This window comes from Protopterus annectens, chromosome 6.part0, assembly GCF_019279795.1.
Source record: "Protopterus annectens isolate FY-2018-M chromosome 6.part0, PAN1.0, whole genome shotgun sequence".
Classification (NCBI taxonomy): Eukaryota; Metazoa; Chordata; order Ceratodontiformes; family Protopteridae; genus Protopterus; species Protopterus annectens.
Window position 1 is genome coordinate 789,428,147 of NC_056737.1, and position 18,116 is coordinate 789,446,262.

Genomic DNA, 18,116 nt, shown 5'->3' on the forward strand with positions numbered 1-18,116 from the left:
TGGTCTCCGGATCAGCAGTAGGATTCTTGAAGAGAAATGTGTGGGAATCAGGTACTCTGTAGTACCTGTCAGGTTTCCTAGTGGCCGGGAGTTATGTATCTGGAGTAAGACTGGATTCCATAAAAGCATCATCTACAACATCCAGGACAGGGGATATAGCTAGAGGCCTGTGCTGAGGCAACTCAAAATTCTCTGAGTCTCTTTTTGGACTGAGGATAGTCTTGGCATTCCCAGTGGAAATACTCTCCTAAAGTATGCAAGGTTTCACCAAAAGAAAAATCCTCTGGAGGGGAGGCAGAGGAAATGGATTCCTCTGCATCTGAATCGTCATAGGCTGATAAACGCATGTCCTGGTAATCAGAAGGGTCAGAGTCATCAGACTCCTGGTCTGTAGAATCATTAGGAAACTCAATTCTTTGTCTTTTAGCAGGGGAAGGCTGGCTTCCCCTAATTAGGGTGATAAGGTCTTCAGCCATTCTAACCATTTGTTTTTGTGGCATGGGAGCTTGAGCATGCGCTCTGGTCATCAGTTTTCTAGGTGTAGTGCGTACTCTGGGCCTAAGAAACTCAGTAGTTTTGGCTAAAAATGAAGTCGTTGGTTTGATCTGAACATTGTAGGTCAGAATACACCCTCAGAAGCCAGTGCCTGCACAATGGCTTCAGACCCATCCAAAGTAGAGACACCCACAGATTCCATAGTTGAAGAGGCATCTCGTGGCATACCAGACTCCGAATGGGTCTCAGCAGAGGCCTGCGAATCCACAGAAGCAGGTATCAGGGGCTGCAAATGCACCTCACTGAGTACCAGTGGACTGGCGACTAGCTTGATGGAAGCATCATTGACAGTTTTGGACCTATACAGTCTGTCTCTGTCTTTATCTTTATGCTTTTTTGGAAGATTGGTAGTTGGATGGCTTACCAAAGCCATTTCAGAATATGGAGAATGAGAGGGAAAGAATTTAGCAACAAAGATAGCCAGATGACGAATGGTTCGGGTGGTAAACAAGGCATAAAACTGACAGTGAGGGATGTCATGGTCTGGGCCTAAACAGGTGATGCAGTAAGAATGAAAATCTCTGTGAGGTATTTGCTTTCCACAGGCAAGACAACTGTTAACTTTTTCTGACATCGATTAGAGCAAAAAAGGAATCCCCAATGGGGTACTTAGCTTTAGAAGACTTCAGGATTACAAACTTGAAAATGAAAATGTCAGGTAGCGGCTGACTGGCACTTGCAAACTGCTTCTGCTTCGGGCTCCTCCTCGGCAAGAAAGACTGATGTAATGGCATCGGCTGCCTGTTTTATACCCCTGACAACCTGACATCATGGAAGAAGCAACAGTATCCAACGCAGAAATACTAAGACTCTGGTATTCGTCCAACTGAGGATTACCTGCAGGCAGATAACCCAAGTGTGATGACTGCAACAGTGAAACATGAAGAACATCAAGCATCCCTTAGTGTGATGCAGCCCATAGATACTCACTGTATATCAGGGCTTGCATAGCACTGGTACAGTGAGAAAATGAGTGCACAGCAAATTAGTGGAGATGCATTACAGAGATCATAGCATTTGGTAGGATTAGTGGAGGAGTCATATTAGAAAAATCTGTTTGAACAAACTGATCAACTTCATAATAAAGGCAGGGGAGTATGCCAGGCAATGCTTGAGGCCATGGTTTCTCAAGTGTGCAACTAAGCACCACATCGTTGCTACACATGCAGTGGCAGACAGCCCAAGAAGGGATGGTACAGCAAGGTTTCAACTCAGCTCATTATACACATGGCAGTAAATGTGGAAATAGCAGAGTTAGAAAAGACAGCATAGCAAAAAGAGGAAAGCATACAAGGGTAACTGTAAGGTGGGACTGGTGGAGGAAGAAGGGCATATTTCTTCTGTGGAAGAGGGTCACATTTCTCATACAAGAACAGGAAGGGTAGCTGGGGAATTTGAGGAATGGTTCTGGGGGGTAGAAAGAGAAGGGAAGGTTGCAGGGACATACAGGTAAATGTAAACTGCAGACATGAACAGGCAGGGTGGTACTGACATAAAAGTTACAGGGAAAAGTGGATCAATATGAGCAGACAGAGGCCACACACTTGGTGATAGGGAGGACTGGACAACAAACAAGGCATGGGGAATGATAAAGAAATAAAGGAAACACACAGATGGGGCTAGAATAGTGTACATGGTGGATGCTAGCCCAGCCTAAAGATCTGTCTGCACAGATATTATTCACTTCTGTGAATGATGTTATGAGCAGTTTGTACCCGAGTCAGTGACAGTAGCCTGCTGGTTGCAAGAGTCTACCAGCCATGCCAGGAGGCACTCCACCATAGGGGAATGAATATCCAGTTGCTGGAGCACCTAAAGTGACACCATTCTTTGCAGCTGTTGTGATAATACTGCACGTGACCCCTCCAGGCCACTACCAGAAGAAGATCCTCTACTTCCTCTGAATAGTGACCATACAGGCCACCTGTGAGCCCTCTAGGTTTCCTTTAGTGGGGTGACCTCCATCTCTGCTGAGTGGTAGGCCTGGGAATCACTGGTAACTCAGTAACAGAGGTGCTAAGTGGATCAAGCTTCTGCACCACTGTCACCACCACAAGTGGACCTGCACAAGAAAGTAAAACCCAAGAAAGAACTCATTAGCACACACAGATATATTACACATAATACTAAAGCTGTACAGTACAGTACTGTACAGTAGTGTGCATGGCATTTGGACCCTGATGCTGGAAAAGATTCTTTTGCTTCCTGTTACATCTCCCCATGTTAACTTGCCACTCTTCAACCACTTCTAGACAAACCAAGAACTTAGTAGAGTGGTGAAACTGTGAAAAGAAAAGGGATAAGAAAGGAAAACATGAATAAAAGGAAACCCATGCTTACAGACTCTAGCTATCTGTCCCTAACCTACATTTCCCCAGTGGCCAAATATGAGGGGGTGATGCCCCCACAGGTCACTGTAATGATATCTGTGCTGCTCACCAGAATAGGGTATGTGAGTGATATCTCTCACTGTCCTGGCAAGCACATGCCAGGCATCCACTTTTCACAAAGGACCAGCTTATTTGGCAGAAGACACTCCTGAAAGTCTCTGTGGAAGAAGAACAAATAAATCATGTTGTCTCAGACCACACAGGACCCCCCAACTCTTCCCAATGCCTGAAGCAGCCACAATAACTTAGTCAGATGTGCCTGAAGATCAGAAATGTAGCGTTATGTGCACATATGCTCATTCATACATCATTTGATGTGCATCACAGCACAACAAAAACAAAGTGCTACAAGAAGACTTTGTAACCACACCAGCAGCACTATGAGCTTTAGTGATGTTGTGCATGAACATATTGTGCTCTTGTGTCCACAGTGCTGTGACTGGTAGGGTCAAGAATACTACTGCCACAAAGTGTGGATTGAGCTGTGTGTTAAGGAAGTAATTTAGAGGCAGCTGTGATGAATTCTCTCATTAACATAACCACCATGCTAAGAGACTCTACCCATATTAATATTATATAAACTAAAACCACCATATTATGAGAAACCACATTAAGATGAGCATCTATGGAATCAGTGGTTTATTGAATTAGGAAATGGCCTTTGATATAGGCATAGTGAAGGAAAATGAGACACCTGGTAATGCATCCCTTTGCACTGTGGTACTGAACACCCATGATGAGTGGTAGAAACATGGACATAGAGGAACTGGTTTATATGAGTGTGGGAACACACCACTATGAGATGACACTGTCGTGTCCAGTTGTGGATGGGCAGCACAACAGGGGTAGCGCACATATGGGCAGTACATGCCACCTGTACATTTTGTGGGAAAGGCAAGGTGTGCAGACTGTTACAGGGTTTCAATACACTGATACAGGAAGAGGTCCTATGATAATATGGCCTTGGATGCAGTTTGTATAATCAAGAGAATTAAATACCAAGTTGTAAGTGTACATGCGACCAAATAAACAAATATATATACCAAATCTATGCTAAGAAGGACCATAGCTCACTGCAAATGCTTACTTTCAAAAATCCCTTTTAATAGAAAACAAATAAAAACAAACCCCTGAGGGTTAAAACTAACCTGTGTGTAAAATAAAATAAAGGGGTTTGTTTTTATTTGTTTTCTGTTAAAAGTGAATTTTGAATGTAAGCATTTGTAGTGAGCTACAGTCCTTCTTAGTGTACATTTGGTATATATATTTGGTTATAAGAAAGAAAATTGTCACAGCAAAACAGAGGACAGGCGAGTCACCCACCATATGGAATTCAGGAGTACCATACTGTCCCGCAGGACATCCACAGACAGCTATGCATGTACAATGACTTATGTGTAACCTGCAGGTATACACAGCTTGTCATGGGGCCTGGCTGGAAAATGTCACCACCCAGATGGCTGTGTTACTCCAGGCCCTCTGCACACATGGCATGCTCATCCTGGTCAAATGTAACATGAGTAAAGATCTTGGGACCGGTTGTGGCAGTGAATTGTACAGAGCATTAGTACTGTGGTGACCATAACAGGAGTATACATCAGGTTCATCAAAGGATAATTATTTTTTTATTTATTTGCCATCTGATTACTAGGAAAGTCTGACTGTGTAGGTGCCCATTTTCATTGGAGGTCCAGGGAGAAAAGCTCCAACGTATTACAAAAACAATTTGAGAAAAATAATTTTACAATCTTTAAAAATAATACAAAATATCTATAGTTTAAATAATGATACCAACTTACACATAATGGGCAAACATTGGTTAGAAATAGATACAACTTCAATAACAATGGCTTAATATTTAGAGAAATTTTGCCAAGTTTATTGGCTAGTATATTTGGGCAGCACAGTGGTGCAGTGGTTAGCATTGTCACCTCACAGCAAGAGGGTCTCCAGTTAGATTTTCAGCAGGAGTGCCTTCTGTGCAGAGTCTGCATGTCCTCGCTGTGTTCCCACATTCCCAGGACATACTGCAGGTGAACTGAGCATTCTAAATTGGCCCTAGGTGTGAATGTGTGCATGTGTATGCCTTCTGAGAAAGGTTGGGCACTGGGCTGGCAACTCAACGCCATAAAACTCTACTACCACTTGTTCTGCGGACCAATGATCCACTATGGTGACCCCTAATGGGAACAGCCAAAAGGAGAAGAAGATTGGCTAGCATGTTTGTTTGAATAGTTTTAGCTTTTTTATGTTATAAACTGCCTGCATTTGCATGGTGCTGCTTATCCAGCAGTTGCATTTAACCGGCATTGGAAGATGCAGGCACTTAGAACTTTAACTTTCTCTATATAACCTACCCCACAAATTCCTAGTTTACTTAATAGTAAGTAGTTGCATGGTGTAATAAATTTGTGCAGGCACTGCCATTAAAGATGTCTACATGAAAGTGTAGCATATCTAAGGCTTAACACAACAGTTTCCCATATTTGCTTTCCAAGACTCGTACCTTAATTTTCTATTCATGACTTATGTAATTTCTCCTGTTCTGGCAAGTACATCCCTAATGACAACTGACACTCTGCTTTAATCAGATGTTTATTTTTCACATCTCTAGTCCTCTAAAATCCATCTTATCAGCCTAGAAGAATCTTCAATTTTTACAGTGCGAATTTCAATTTTCTAAACTGATTTTCCAGATTATTTAATATCAACTCATACATAGCCCCAGTTCTTCTTCTTATAAAAAATCTTCTCGGCCTATAATTGTACCTTTATTTTGGAGTTATTCAAAATAAAGGTTAGGCAAACAATGGCTGAGTCAATATCTCACAGGTTCACAGGTTAGTACTAGGTTAACTGCCCCTGTGAGCTATTTTAAGCCTAGCCAATTACCCATGTGAGAATCAAACCCTGACCCTTGTGTTTGTAAGGTAAACACCTTAACCTTTACACCATCCTCCCACTCACTCATAACCAAGTCTTGTTGATCCGAACCAGAATATTGTGCAAGTAGAGAAATGTCATCATGCCAAATAAGTAATTTAAACTTTTGCAGAATATGAGTTATACTTCTTTGGATATAGCTAACCATATCTTTGCCTTTTGGGTAAACGCTGACATCTCTGGCAAACAGCAATTGATCTATGTATTTAATCCCTTGCTGTTTTGTCATAAAATGTCTTTTCAGCTAGACTGTATTTTCAATTTATTAATGTTTTAAAACAGCAGCAAAATGATACAGTTCAGAGTCCACAACACCTAAGCCCCAAAATTATTATGGCAAAACTAAGATTTTCCAAGAAACTCTGTAGTGTCTGTTTACCTAAATGAAGAAGGATATCCTAGTAGTCAAGTTAAGCCTTGGGAGGAATTCCTGGAATCACTTTCCATCCTACTTTCCAGTTCTGAGACATGTAAATCATGTTCTTTTTTTTCATTTGTGAGTTGTAATTTAGCATGTCTAGCAGAAGTTCTTTTTTTATTATGTCCTATGTATCCAGGGTGCATTCCATCTCTGAACTTCCTTCCATGTCAGAAATTCATATCTCTGAGAAATTCATATCTCTGAGAGGCCCATTGTTGGAAATGTCCTCTGTTGACCCCTGCCAAATTAATTTGCAGCATCCTATCTAGATGGTTAAAGGTAGCATGAATTCAACAGGTCAGCAGGAGATGAAAAAAAAATTGCACTCCTTGTGCCTGCCCCCTGAATCAGAGAGTCATGTTCCCAGAGCACTATAATTTTATCAGTACAGGAGAAAGATCTAAACCTATATGAACAGTATGTGAATTTACACATAATTTGCTGGTGGGGATTTATTATATCAATAAAACCTAACATTGAGAAGTTTCTAGCTTGGAACCTGTCTAGCACTGACACCACCAACTATTTAGGACCACCCCACAGACCTCCCAGTCTCCAACTAAACATGTCTTTCTCTCTCCAAAATGTATCCAGTCTTTACATATTTTGGTCATGTCTTCTTTCTTAGAAGGCAGGGGGACAATAAAGATACCAAAGTATTTTTCAGGAATCCTAATAATCCTTTGAATGCCCCATCCTTCAGAATTTTACCAACCTTAAATGTGACCGCCCATGTATCAAGATATAAAATCCGCTGATATTTTTTCTCTTGATAAGAAGATTTCAAAATACATTGAAAGGCAAAATGTAGTACTTTCACATGCCTAGCCTGTGATAAGTAAGTCTACTGTAACATAACAGTAGCTGGATGTGATCTTGTTAGAAAAGTAAATAACCTAGAATGTTTTACAGAAGAATTCATTGTTACTGTTCCATAAAAGTAATGAATAATACATTTTTAATGATCAACTGCAAAGTCACCAGGAAAATTAACAAATAAACCAAACTGCTCCCTTGATGCCTTTACTGTATAAAAACCTATGTATATCTTCCAAATGTACTGTCTAAAAAAGTTCAAAACCTAGTATCAAATTAAGCATTCACCCCAGCATGAAAATCTCTATGCATTACATATAAATACATTCTTCAAGGAGGAAACTGGATGCCCTCATCTAAGAGAGAAGTTGTATAACAACTGACACCCACAAAGAACATATTACTCCATACCCAGCATCAGCACAATCCAAAAAACTTAGCTTTTGTAAAAAGCTTCACTGCATTCGGCAAATATGTCTCTGCAAGACTGCAAAGCCAGCTCACAGTCTTTGACACAATGCAAAATCTTCACCTTGATTCCTGTTTGCTGTGAGGCTGCAGGGAAGTGACAGCCTTTCCCGGTACTTCAGCCTTGATTTAAAAATGGAAATGTTTTAGGGATCTCACTACCAGCATTTCTTTTAGTTTCTTGACATGAAACCAAAAAAGTTGAAGAGATTCATCATCCTACACCATTGCCTCCAACTAGTTTTAGGCCTTCTCAGAATTCAAAAAAGATATTGTCTGACCTGAAAAAAGTTTTAAAATGGTAGGATATAACAACATAAACTTTAATTTTAACTACCTTGAAAGACAAATGGCTGGCCAAAGATGGTTTCTCTGCTGCCTCATCTTAAAACAGTAATCACTGTCACAGAACACTCTCTCGATATTTAAATATCTTCCCTGATGCCTCAGAAGACTGTCAGAATCTTCACATTCTTGACAAACACCAAAACTCTGACCTGTATAGGGCTAGGGGCTGCCTCTTCTTACACTTACTGGAACAAAGTCTTGGTTTGCCCGTTCAGTTTGAATTTCTTGAGATGACAGACTAGTCCACTAAGCGACCCTCTCCCTTATAAATGCTATGTAGTCACTGTCTTTTTCAATAATTCCCATGAACCACAAGTTTCTCTGTCTTGTTCTGTCTTCTGAATCCCATCATTTCAGTTCTAGTGACTCAATGGCACTTTCTAAAGTTATAGCTGACTGCATACTTTTTACTAAATTGGACAGGCCCTGAAGTTGTTCTGAATGCTCAGTTAGGGTGTCCTTGATCACTTTGATTTTAGCAGCAGTTTGTTGTGTTGTCTGTCATTTGCTGGCTAATTTTAAGTGCTGATATAATGTAAAATTTGATATCGTCCAAGACTTTCTCATAAAACAGGGGTAAAGTGAGCTCATTTACTTGCTGGTTAGAAAAGTATGCATCCTGTTCACTTGCGTTCACCATCTACCCAGCCATTTTGAGGGTTTTATATGTCTTTTAGATTTCTTCTTCATTTAAAATCATGCACTAAAAAGCTTCATCATAAGCTCAAGCTCAACAATTCTATGAAATGTAAAACTGTAAAATAAACCACTGAAGGATGGAGCTTGGCACTTCATTGTACTTTTGAGTTTCCCATCTGCACTGGCTATGCAAGATCTGTATTTTTATCAGGCATTGATTAGAAAAGTGTTTGGACAAGACTGAAGTGCAATCAAAGTGCGACCATACTTTAGCTTAGGAATTAATACATTTCTGGCTATTGCCTTTTAGATTCTAACGTTGGATGATTAGACATAATATACAATACCGTAAGTTGTTTTTTTCCCCAATGTATCCACTATTTGCTTTGTAAGATCTATAATGACAAGACTGGATCAAATAAAAGTATGATGTGTATATGGCTATGGGCTTTTTTACTCACTTGCTCTTTAATTTGAGAATATTAATCATAGCAGTGGGTTCCGATTATCTATTAGGTCCAAGCAGAATATAAACTGTTTTGCTGTGGTTGAAGGCATCCCGTATATACTTTTCTACAGAGTGGAGAGTTGGACTATGTCTAACAATAATATCATCTGCTTGCAAGGGCATAGCAAAAGCTAGAAATGAGCTGGTAATACCATTTATAAAAATGGAAAAAAGGGGCCCCAAACCAGAACCATAAGGAACACCAGTTTTAAGGGTAGCGGAGGTAGAAAACCAAATTACCTGACTGAATATTAAATGTTCTCCTTGTAAGGTAACTGTCCTTTTTATTACAGCTTCCAAATCTCAGCAACTATAATTTATATAAGTGAAACTGGTGATCTGCACAGTTAAAAGCTGTTTTAAGATTTCCATAAATCGCTCTGCCAAGTTAGTTTTTGCTAGAGTTGAGCAGATAACATCAGTAACTGAACAGATAGCAGTAAGTGTACTATCCTTTTCTAAAACTTTGCTGAGACTCGCATAACACTTCATGAGTACTGATATATTCCTTAATTGGAGGAAATTCTTATTTTTTTAAATATCTGACCTCTTACAGACTTCACTGAATACAACAAACTCTCTGTGTAACTGTAGGAATGTATTTAATAGCACATATTAAGGTATTGAACATGTTAATATTTTATGTCAAGTTCCATAATACCACCCACGGCAACTATGTATTATAAACACTGGGTAGAAGTTTACAGAATTACTGCATGATGGTGCAGACATCAGGGGGCACAACATCTCCCACTCAGTGGAATGACAAGACGATTCCATATCCTGAGGCTATGATGTAAGTGACCCAAATTCAATTATTGGCTTGGGTGCCTGAAGGAGTAGGCCAGGGAGGTTGAGAGTGAGTAGCTCAGCCACTGATGACTCATCCATCATGAGAGGAGAGAGTCAGTTCAAGCTTGTTACAAGAGTGACACCTACCAGAAGCACTAGGTGTTACACCCAGTGTATTGTGAGTCTACCAACGCTGTACTATTTGAATGCATTTGGGGGGGGGAATGGAAGATCTCAGGTGGAGAGGATATGCTGCCCCTCAGGATCAGGAAGCTGGCCTGCTTCCTGCCACCCTACACTTGTCAGAGAATAGAGGGCCCAGTGGGATTCCTGGGTAGGAATTAATGGACTACAGGGCTCTTGTTTACTCTAGGAATGCTTATCTCTCTTCCCTCCAGATAAAATGGGCCAATAGGGTGCAGGTAGAGAAGCTAATGGGTAAAGCCCTGGAGGGAGCAAAACAAATAAACAAACAAAAAAGATTACATATTTAGCACTAGCCTCAGTAAAATCCAAGGGTTTCAGTCAGAAAATATTAAGGAGAAAGATGTTTAAACAATATTTAGGTAGTTAGCATCTCCATGTACTGTTAGAATTATTTCACATCTGTTAATGTAACAGTTGCCAATGTGAGACATCTTTTATGCACTATATTTTAGCATGGTTAGTCACCTTGCTTGGTATAAATGTTTTGCATTTACATGTGCAGTATTATCAGCATATGTATATTACACTTGTAACCATTTGTTATAAATGCAGTTCTTATTACGCAGAACATGCACAGTAATTGCTAGTGCTTAATAAGCACACATTGAACATTTACTTTGACTAATTACAGCTGAATAATATCTCTATCTCATATATATATATATATATATATATATATATATATATATATATATATATATATATATATCCCCACAACCTCCCTTCAGGAAATACCTTCAAATATAAGTCCCCCAAATATTACCAGGGAACAGGTCCTCAATGCTCTAAGTGCTCTAAAGCTAAAAACACTGCATTGATAGGACCATATAGTATCCCAGGTTGCCTTCTAAATAATGTGAAATATGACCTATCAGGCTGTCTGGAATCACTACTTAACCATAGCCTCAGAACAGACTTTGTGCCTTGTGACTGGAGAATGGCAACCATCATATGTCTGCATAAAGGTGGGCTATCTACAGACCCTGGAAATTAAATAGGTATAAATCTTTGTCACCCGGTGGATAGACTGCTGTTTCTTAGACAGGACCCATGAACTTACAATAGGGGAGTCCACCTCTACAAAGAGGTCAGTCACCAGTGAAGTCCCTTAGGGACCACTCTTTTGTGCATCAGTTTCTCTGAAGTCAAAGCCAATGTCAAGGGCCTCTGACTGACCAAATTTGTTTGGAGCATTCATAGAATCCCTCACGGAAACTAAGGTTCTCTAAGAAGTGCTGACAGAGAAATAACTGTTGTAAGAGTCATGGATTAAAACTAAATGCCAATGAATGCATGATAGTACCCTTCAGGAAGTCAGCCACCTTTGGTAAGTACCGTACTGACAACACACCCCTAAAAGTTGACTGAATAGTCAGGGACTTGGGGCATAGGAAGACAGTAATCTAACCTTTGACCATCACATGGCTACAGTAGTGAGGAAATCATTCTATGCTGTGCAACTTCTAAACAAAGGTATGGCACTTAGGTCCACGGAGAACCCCTGTTTTTGGCACTCATCACACCTAACATTGAGTACAATACCCCCTTTGATATGTAATAAACCAGACACATCCAACAACTGGAGCATCCACAGAGGTTCCTCACTAAAAAATACAGTGCAAAAATAACATGTCCTATGCAGACCACTTCAAAGCACTATCCCCGTATTCTGTCTCCTGCAGACCTTTTAGGGGAGATCTATGCCTGTCATACAGGACATTGTCGGGCCCCACCTTGATGGACCTCCTACATATCTGCAAAACAAACAGCACCAGAATTTCACATTTTGAAGGCTTAAACCTTGCCTATGATATAAATAGGACCTGCTGGTGAGACAAGTATTTATCCCAAAGACTACCCCTTCTCTGGAACATTTCCCAGGCCTCTTCTTGTAAATCTTTCATTTCCTAAGCCCTTGCTTACACTTACTAAGGGTACCAGAACTTGCCAGGAGACTCGGGATGCATTGCTAGGCTTAAAAAGACCCCGTCATTGTTAGCTTAGTACATACTCTTGAACCTATGAACCAATTTAGAACAGAGTCTGTATTTTAATTATAGCACCTATAAAATGTTTTTTTTTTTTTTTAACTCTTTTTTTTTCTCCCTTTCTCTTATACCCTGACTGCTGTCCCAGTGCCCCACATTCTTCACTGGCTCTGCTGGCACTCCAATCATCCCTTGGTCCAATGTGCGAATTTGAGCTGGGACCAACAATGATCTTAAGACTGTCCTCAGGGGTTGCTGTTGTCCTCATCAAGCAGGGTTTTTTTTTTCTTATTATATGACTAACCCTTATTTCTCCCTTCCCCCTCCCTGGTAGTAAATCCAAAGTGTAAGCATGAAGTGGATACATGTAGCATAGCACATCTGCCTCTGCAGTAGCTCAGTCGTGGCTCCACCATTTCTCCCGCTTGGACAATGCTCCTCAACATGACATCCCTGGCCTCCACATGGAATCATTGAAAGAGACAACCACAGGACTGCCCTTCCCACCATCCCTTCCAGGGATAGTAAAACTCTTCTTTCCCTGCGTCTGCATCAGTCACCCAGGCTGCTAATAAAATGCAGATTGGCTGGTCCATAGTGAGGGCTTTATCTCTCTAAGCTACCAGAGTGAAAGTCTGTACACATTTTACTGTACCATTAAACTGTACCTTTTCATCATCATCATCAACCCCTTTTTCCCATTTTTCTACATGGGGTTGGGCTGTCATGTCAACGGTTGCCATCTCTCTCGATTCAGTGCCACCCTCCTACCTTTTTCGACAGTCATGCCTGACTGTTGAAGGTCTTCTCTTACACAATGCATCCATATTTTTGCTGGACACCCTCAGTTCCTCTTCTCTTCTTTCTGTCTGTCCCAAATCTTCTTCACCAGATTGTCTTCTTTCCTGCACATGTGCCCAAACCACTGTAATCTGTTCTCTTTGACCTTCTCTGCAGTTGGAGCTGCTCGGGTGTCTAACCTGATGTCCTCATTTCTTCATCTGTCTCACAGTGTGCACCCTACCATCCATCTGAGGCAATTCTTCTTCATCACTTCTAACTTCCTCAACTGCTATGCTTTCACTGCCCAGGTTTCTGAACCATACCATAGTACGGGTCACACCAATGTTTTGTATACCTTACTTTTCAGCTTTTTAGGTATTCTTCTGTCATACACTACCCCTGACACTCTGCCAGTCGGCTGCCACCCCATCTGATTCTAGCGTTGACCTCCTCATTCAGACTTTCCTTCTCCTAAACCACCCCTCCAAGATACTTAAAGCTGTTAACCTCTTCCACTATTTTACCTTCTATCTGAATGATCATCTTCTTCTGATCTCCCCCATTAACTGCCAATGCAAATGTCTTATCTGTACCAGTTTCATCCCATGTGCCTTCTGTTTTGCATTCCAGTCCCCTATCATCTGCTGAAGTTCTTTTTAAAAGCCTGCATGTAATGCCACATTGTCTGCATACAGCAACTGTTTGCTAATGTAGTCCATCATCAGTATTAACAGCAGAGGGCTCAGAGCTGAACCCTGATGCACACTACTGAAACCCCTCTGTGAGTCCAAATACTATTCTTACTCATATCAGCTGATCCTTGTACATAGCCTGCACTAATTCTACCAATGTTTCTAGGACTTTGAAACATTACAGGAGTGCACAAATCATCTTTCTTGGAACCCTGTCAGATGTCTTTATAAGTCTAGGAAGGCTCAGTTGAACTCTTTCATCATCAGTAGCTTGTTCACAACTATCTGCCTCATTGCAAACATTGGGTCAGTTGTGCTGCATCCTTATCTGAATCTGAACTTCTTATCTCCCATCTTACTTTTGACTACTGTATGTATTTGTTTATCAGTCATCCTCTCTTGAACCTTCGCGAGGTGTGACATGCATTTGATACCGCTATAGTGCCCACAGTTGTGAATGGCCCCTTTGTTTTTGTATGCTGGCACTAGTATGCTTGCTCTGCAGTTATTTGGGATACGTCTATATCTCCATACAGTTATGGTTATCCTCTGGAGCCATTTCTCTCCTATGTCACCCAACATCTTGATCATATCTGTTGTGATCTCATCTGAGCCCGCTGCTTTTCCTGACTTCATTTTTCTAAGTGCTGTTCTTCTTCTAGGGTGGGCTCCTCCTCTTTCACTCCTGTTTGCAACTGGAGCAGTACAGCTATTGTGGGGTCTACTTCATTCAGAAGCTGCTGGAAATACTCCTTCCATCTGCCTTTGATGTCCTGTGGACTGGTGAGCAGGCTGTTGCTGGCACCCCTTATGAAGGGTGTCTGAGGACTGCCTTTTTTTCTTTCAGTCTTTGCCTTGCAACCTGTTACAGTTTCTTTATGCTATCTACTGAGTCATTTTCCAGAAGCTGGTAGTGTGCCTCTGATGCCTTGCTCTTTGCTATTGCAACTGCTCTTTTAGACTCTTTGTTAGCTAATTTGAATTCCTTCCTTGCCTGGTCCATCTTTTCTATCCCCCACTTGTTCCTGCACTCTTTCTTTTGATTACTTCCTGGACTTCTGTATTCCTCCACCAGCTTTCCCTATTCCCTATTACCTTATTTTCATACCTGGCTTGACCACATATCTTTTCTATAGTCCCCACACATGCTGTTTTGTGGTGCTGCCGTTCTTCAACTCCACCTATTTCCTCTTCTTCTTGAGGTGCTAGAGTCCTGAGTATTTCCTTGAACTCTTGTGATTTCTCTCCAGTCAACTTCCAGGTTTTCAGCCTAGTCTTGGTTGACCCTAGAGCCTTCTCTGACCACTGCTTGCAGCTGACTGTGACTACCAGTGGTTTATACTGTGGGCCAACTGTTTCACTAGGGATGACTTTGCAATCATTGATTCTACTCAACCGCCCTTTCTTTACCAGGAGGAGTCTACCTGAGTTGCATGTTGGCAACTTTTGTACGTGATCTTGTGACTGTCTCTCTTACTAGACCATATGTTAGCCACCACCAAGTTAAACTGTGCTTTTTGGCATCACTTTGTTATGCTTAGCTTGAGTCATATATTTAAAGTCTGAAGTGAGATGTTTGGGTGTAGCTCATGGTTTATTACTTATCACGTTATTAAAACCTTTTATCTTTAAATCCCTCACTTGAGTGGACACAAAAACAGCAATCAAGAGCGTGGAACCTCATGGCTGACCATATGGTTAGGCTCTTCATTACCACTGAAAGCAATGATGACTTGTGTAATATGAAATGGATACATATCCAGGTTCCTGAGGCATCACACCGGTGGCATTTATAGTAGTACAATAGAAAGAAGTAAAAGCCCACGTTTAGCATTAAACTGCATGCAGCTGTCAAGTGTACCTAGAGCTAATCATGACTGTTGGGTGTCTAGATTCAGATATCATTACCATTAATAATATCCACAGTAGCAGTACAAAGAGACACAGAGTCCTAGGTTTCTTTATGCCATTTAAACAACTCTCAGACACAATTTGAGTCAGTCCTGTCATAAAGGTGCTACAGACAGGCTCACATCTCATTTAAGCTACTTGCTTTAATGGTATTCCGAGCCATTTGCTTAAGCATTAAACTTAACAGATTTTATACTTTTATTTCTCTAGTTGAATCGAGATAGCTCATAATTTAAATGGTGAGTTCTTCATCTTTTACACTGGGATGATTACAGATTTGAAGACAGGCTAACCTTTTTAAGGACCATTCAAAAGCAGGGGAATGATTATATGACAGTAAATGAGACTCAGTATTCCATGCTGTATTTTATTACCACAAATCTTTGTAACCTAACTTTCATCATAAACTATATGTTCCTCTAAAGCTGCTAAGATAAGACTTATGGTTTATTGAATCTGCCTGAGAGTTGCAGCTAACTCATACACAGCTACTCCTCTCCTAACCCAGCCCTATCTTTTCCATGCTATGCCCCTCGAAACATCTGAATATTTAGATTATACCTCTGCTGCAGACATCACATTGAAAGGACCTGATCTTTGAAGGAGGATTTCAGCAGTCCTGTCCTTTACCATTTCCCTCCTGGCTGCATCTTGTGTCTCCTTCTCTTGTCCTTCCTCTTCATTGTCACTCATCACCTGTCCCCTAACAATGACATTCAAATCCCAGCCTTTATTTCTTCTCTTGTGCGGTGGACACAGTCTCCTGACTGTTCTTATACCCGGCTTTCCATTCCTTTTAGCATTTACCACTGAAATCTCTCAATCTTGCCTAATTTCATTTCACAGAATGGCTTCCAGAACTAGACACAGTACATCAGATGTGGCTTTAGCAGTGACCTGTACATTGGAACTGTGATTTTTACTGTCTTTGGAGTTCACTCCATGAGTGATGTGCCTAGTAGCCTGTTCACCTTTAGCTTTCAAACTCTACAGTGGAATTCAGCTTATGAGCAATCAGAATTTATATACAATCATAACCATGGTGTGTTTTCTGACTTTCGCTTACTTAGGACCATCATAACTGACAGTATAATTTCTGTATTTTTTTACTTATCAAAGTGGTTAAGCTTGCATACATATTTTTTGCATTAAATCATTCTTTGTGTACAACAGGTCATAATTCCTTGCATAAGTGATAAATACATACTTGAAAGGGTGTCCATCATCTGTTTTCTGCACGGCTTGTAGCACTGACTTGTAGATTCTGAAACTAATGGTTGCTGAGAGTGCAGCAAGTGCCAGGTATGCAACAACACTAACAACGCTGAACTGGGTCAGAGAGAAGAGAAGCAGAAGTAAACTTCCAAAGCAGATTCCTGTCTGTTTGATGTCACGCCAGTACAGCAGGTCGATAGCTGCGGAAACAAGAAATGCCCAATTAACATGAAAAACTCACACAATTAGTGTCCTACTGACTGCAAGAAATGCATACACAATAGCTAACAGCTTTTTATACAGGAACAGGACTGTATTATGCATTGACTAACGACCACCTTACAGTACAGGCATTGTATTTTACTGTACATATGCAGTTTGGAAAAATCACCTTAGGTTAATAGACCAGTTGTATTATTTTCAACAAAATCAATAAAATGTGATGAAACCTAAAGTTCAAAATGAGTAACAGGCAACTCTCTTCTCCAAAGTAACTGCTTCACATTTCTACTGCAATCAAACAGAAATGCAGGAAGATACAGTTTTCACCTACAGCAGTCAATAATTTTCTTTGCTGATTTTATGAATACTGACATAGCACACTAGATAATACATCAGAGTGTTCAAATGGAGGTTGTAAATTTAATAATAGCATATAATTATTTATTTTAATGAACTGAAAAAATATTAAAATAAAAAGTGTCTTCAGTAGTGGCATTGGTAAAAACAAAATTATCCAAGAATGCCATCATGGCTGAGTTTTGCAGTTCTTCACATGTAATGGGTATTGACTTGGCTGAGCTTCAAATGATTGTTTTGTGCAAAACCACTGCCTAGTAAAAACCTACAAAACTATCAGTCTTATTCCTAGGTATTCTTCACATCAATTAAACGGGATTCAAAATTTGCTGAAGTTCCTTGCCAGTTTACTTCCTTATTCTTTAATCAGTATAGTTATGCTAAACCTCCAACTCAGCTATTCATTAGCCCATATTAAAACTTTCTTTAAGCAAGCATTCTTAAATACACGTCTTGTAAGAACTGGCCATATTTAAATCATATTGCAAAGCTTGCACTGGATGACAGCGATACTATCTGTTATCAGCGTGGTGTTATGTGCCATATGGCATCCATAGCTTATAACAAAATCAGTAATCTGTAGGTATCCTAATGTAAATTAAGCTGCTTATGAAAACAATGAGGTGAAAACATCTGTTTTTGTTATAGCTGGAATACCCATTGCTTTATTCCAGTGTTCATTGAATGTTGCTGTTTTATTATGAAAAACTACAAATAATGCTTAAAAAAACTTTTCCAGTATGTTAATATGTCACATATAACACAGCTTTATGTAGTTGCAGTAATGTACCTATCAGGTTATCTCTTTACTTTCTGGTCAGCTGTCTGTCCCTGTGTATCTGTTGTTACACCTCATTTTAT

General features: G+C 40.3%; 1 protein-coding gene across 3 annotated transcripts in view; it reads right to left on the reverse strand.

Annotated features, from left to right (window-relative positions):
• The window catches only part of RTN1 (reticulon 1), a 1,542,311-nt gene that overhangs the window by 120,889 nt on the left and 1,403,306 nt on the right, over nt 1-18,116 (reverse strand). For all 3 annotated transcript variants that reach the window (XM_044074464.1, XM_044074463.1, XM_044074465.1), the window contains one exon: nt 16,669-16,876. In XM_044074464.1, the coding sequence (XP_043930399.1) occupies nt 16,669-16,876 (208 nt within the window). The remainder of the gene's footprint in view (nt 1-16,668; nt 16,877-18,116) is intronic.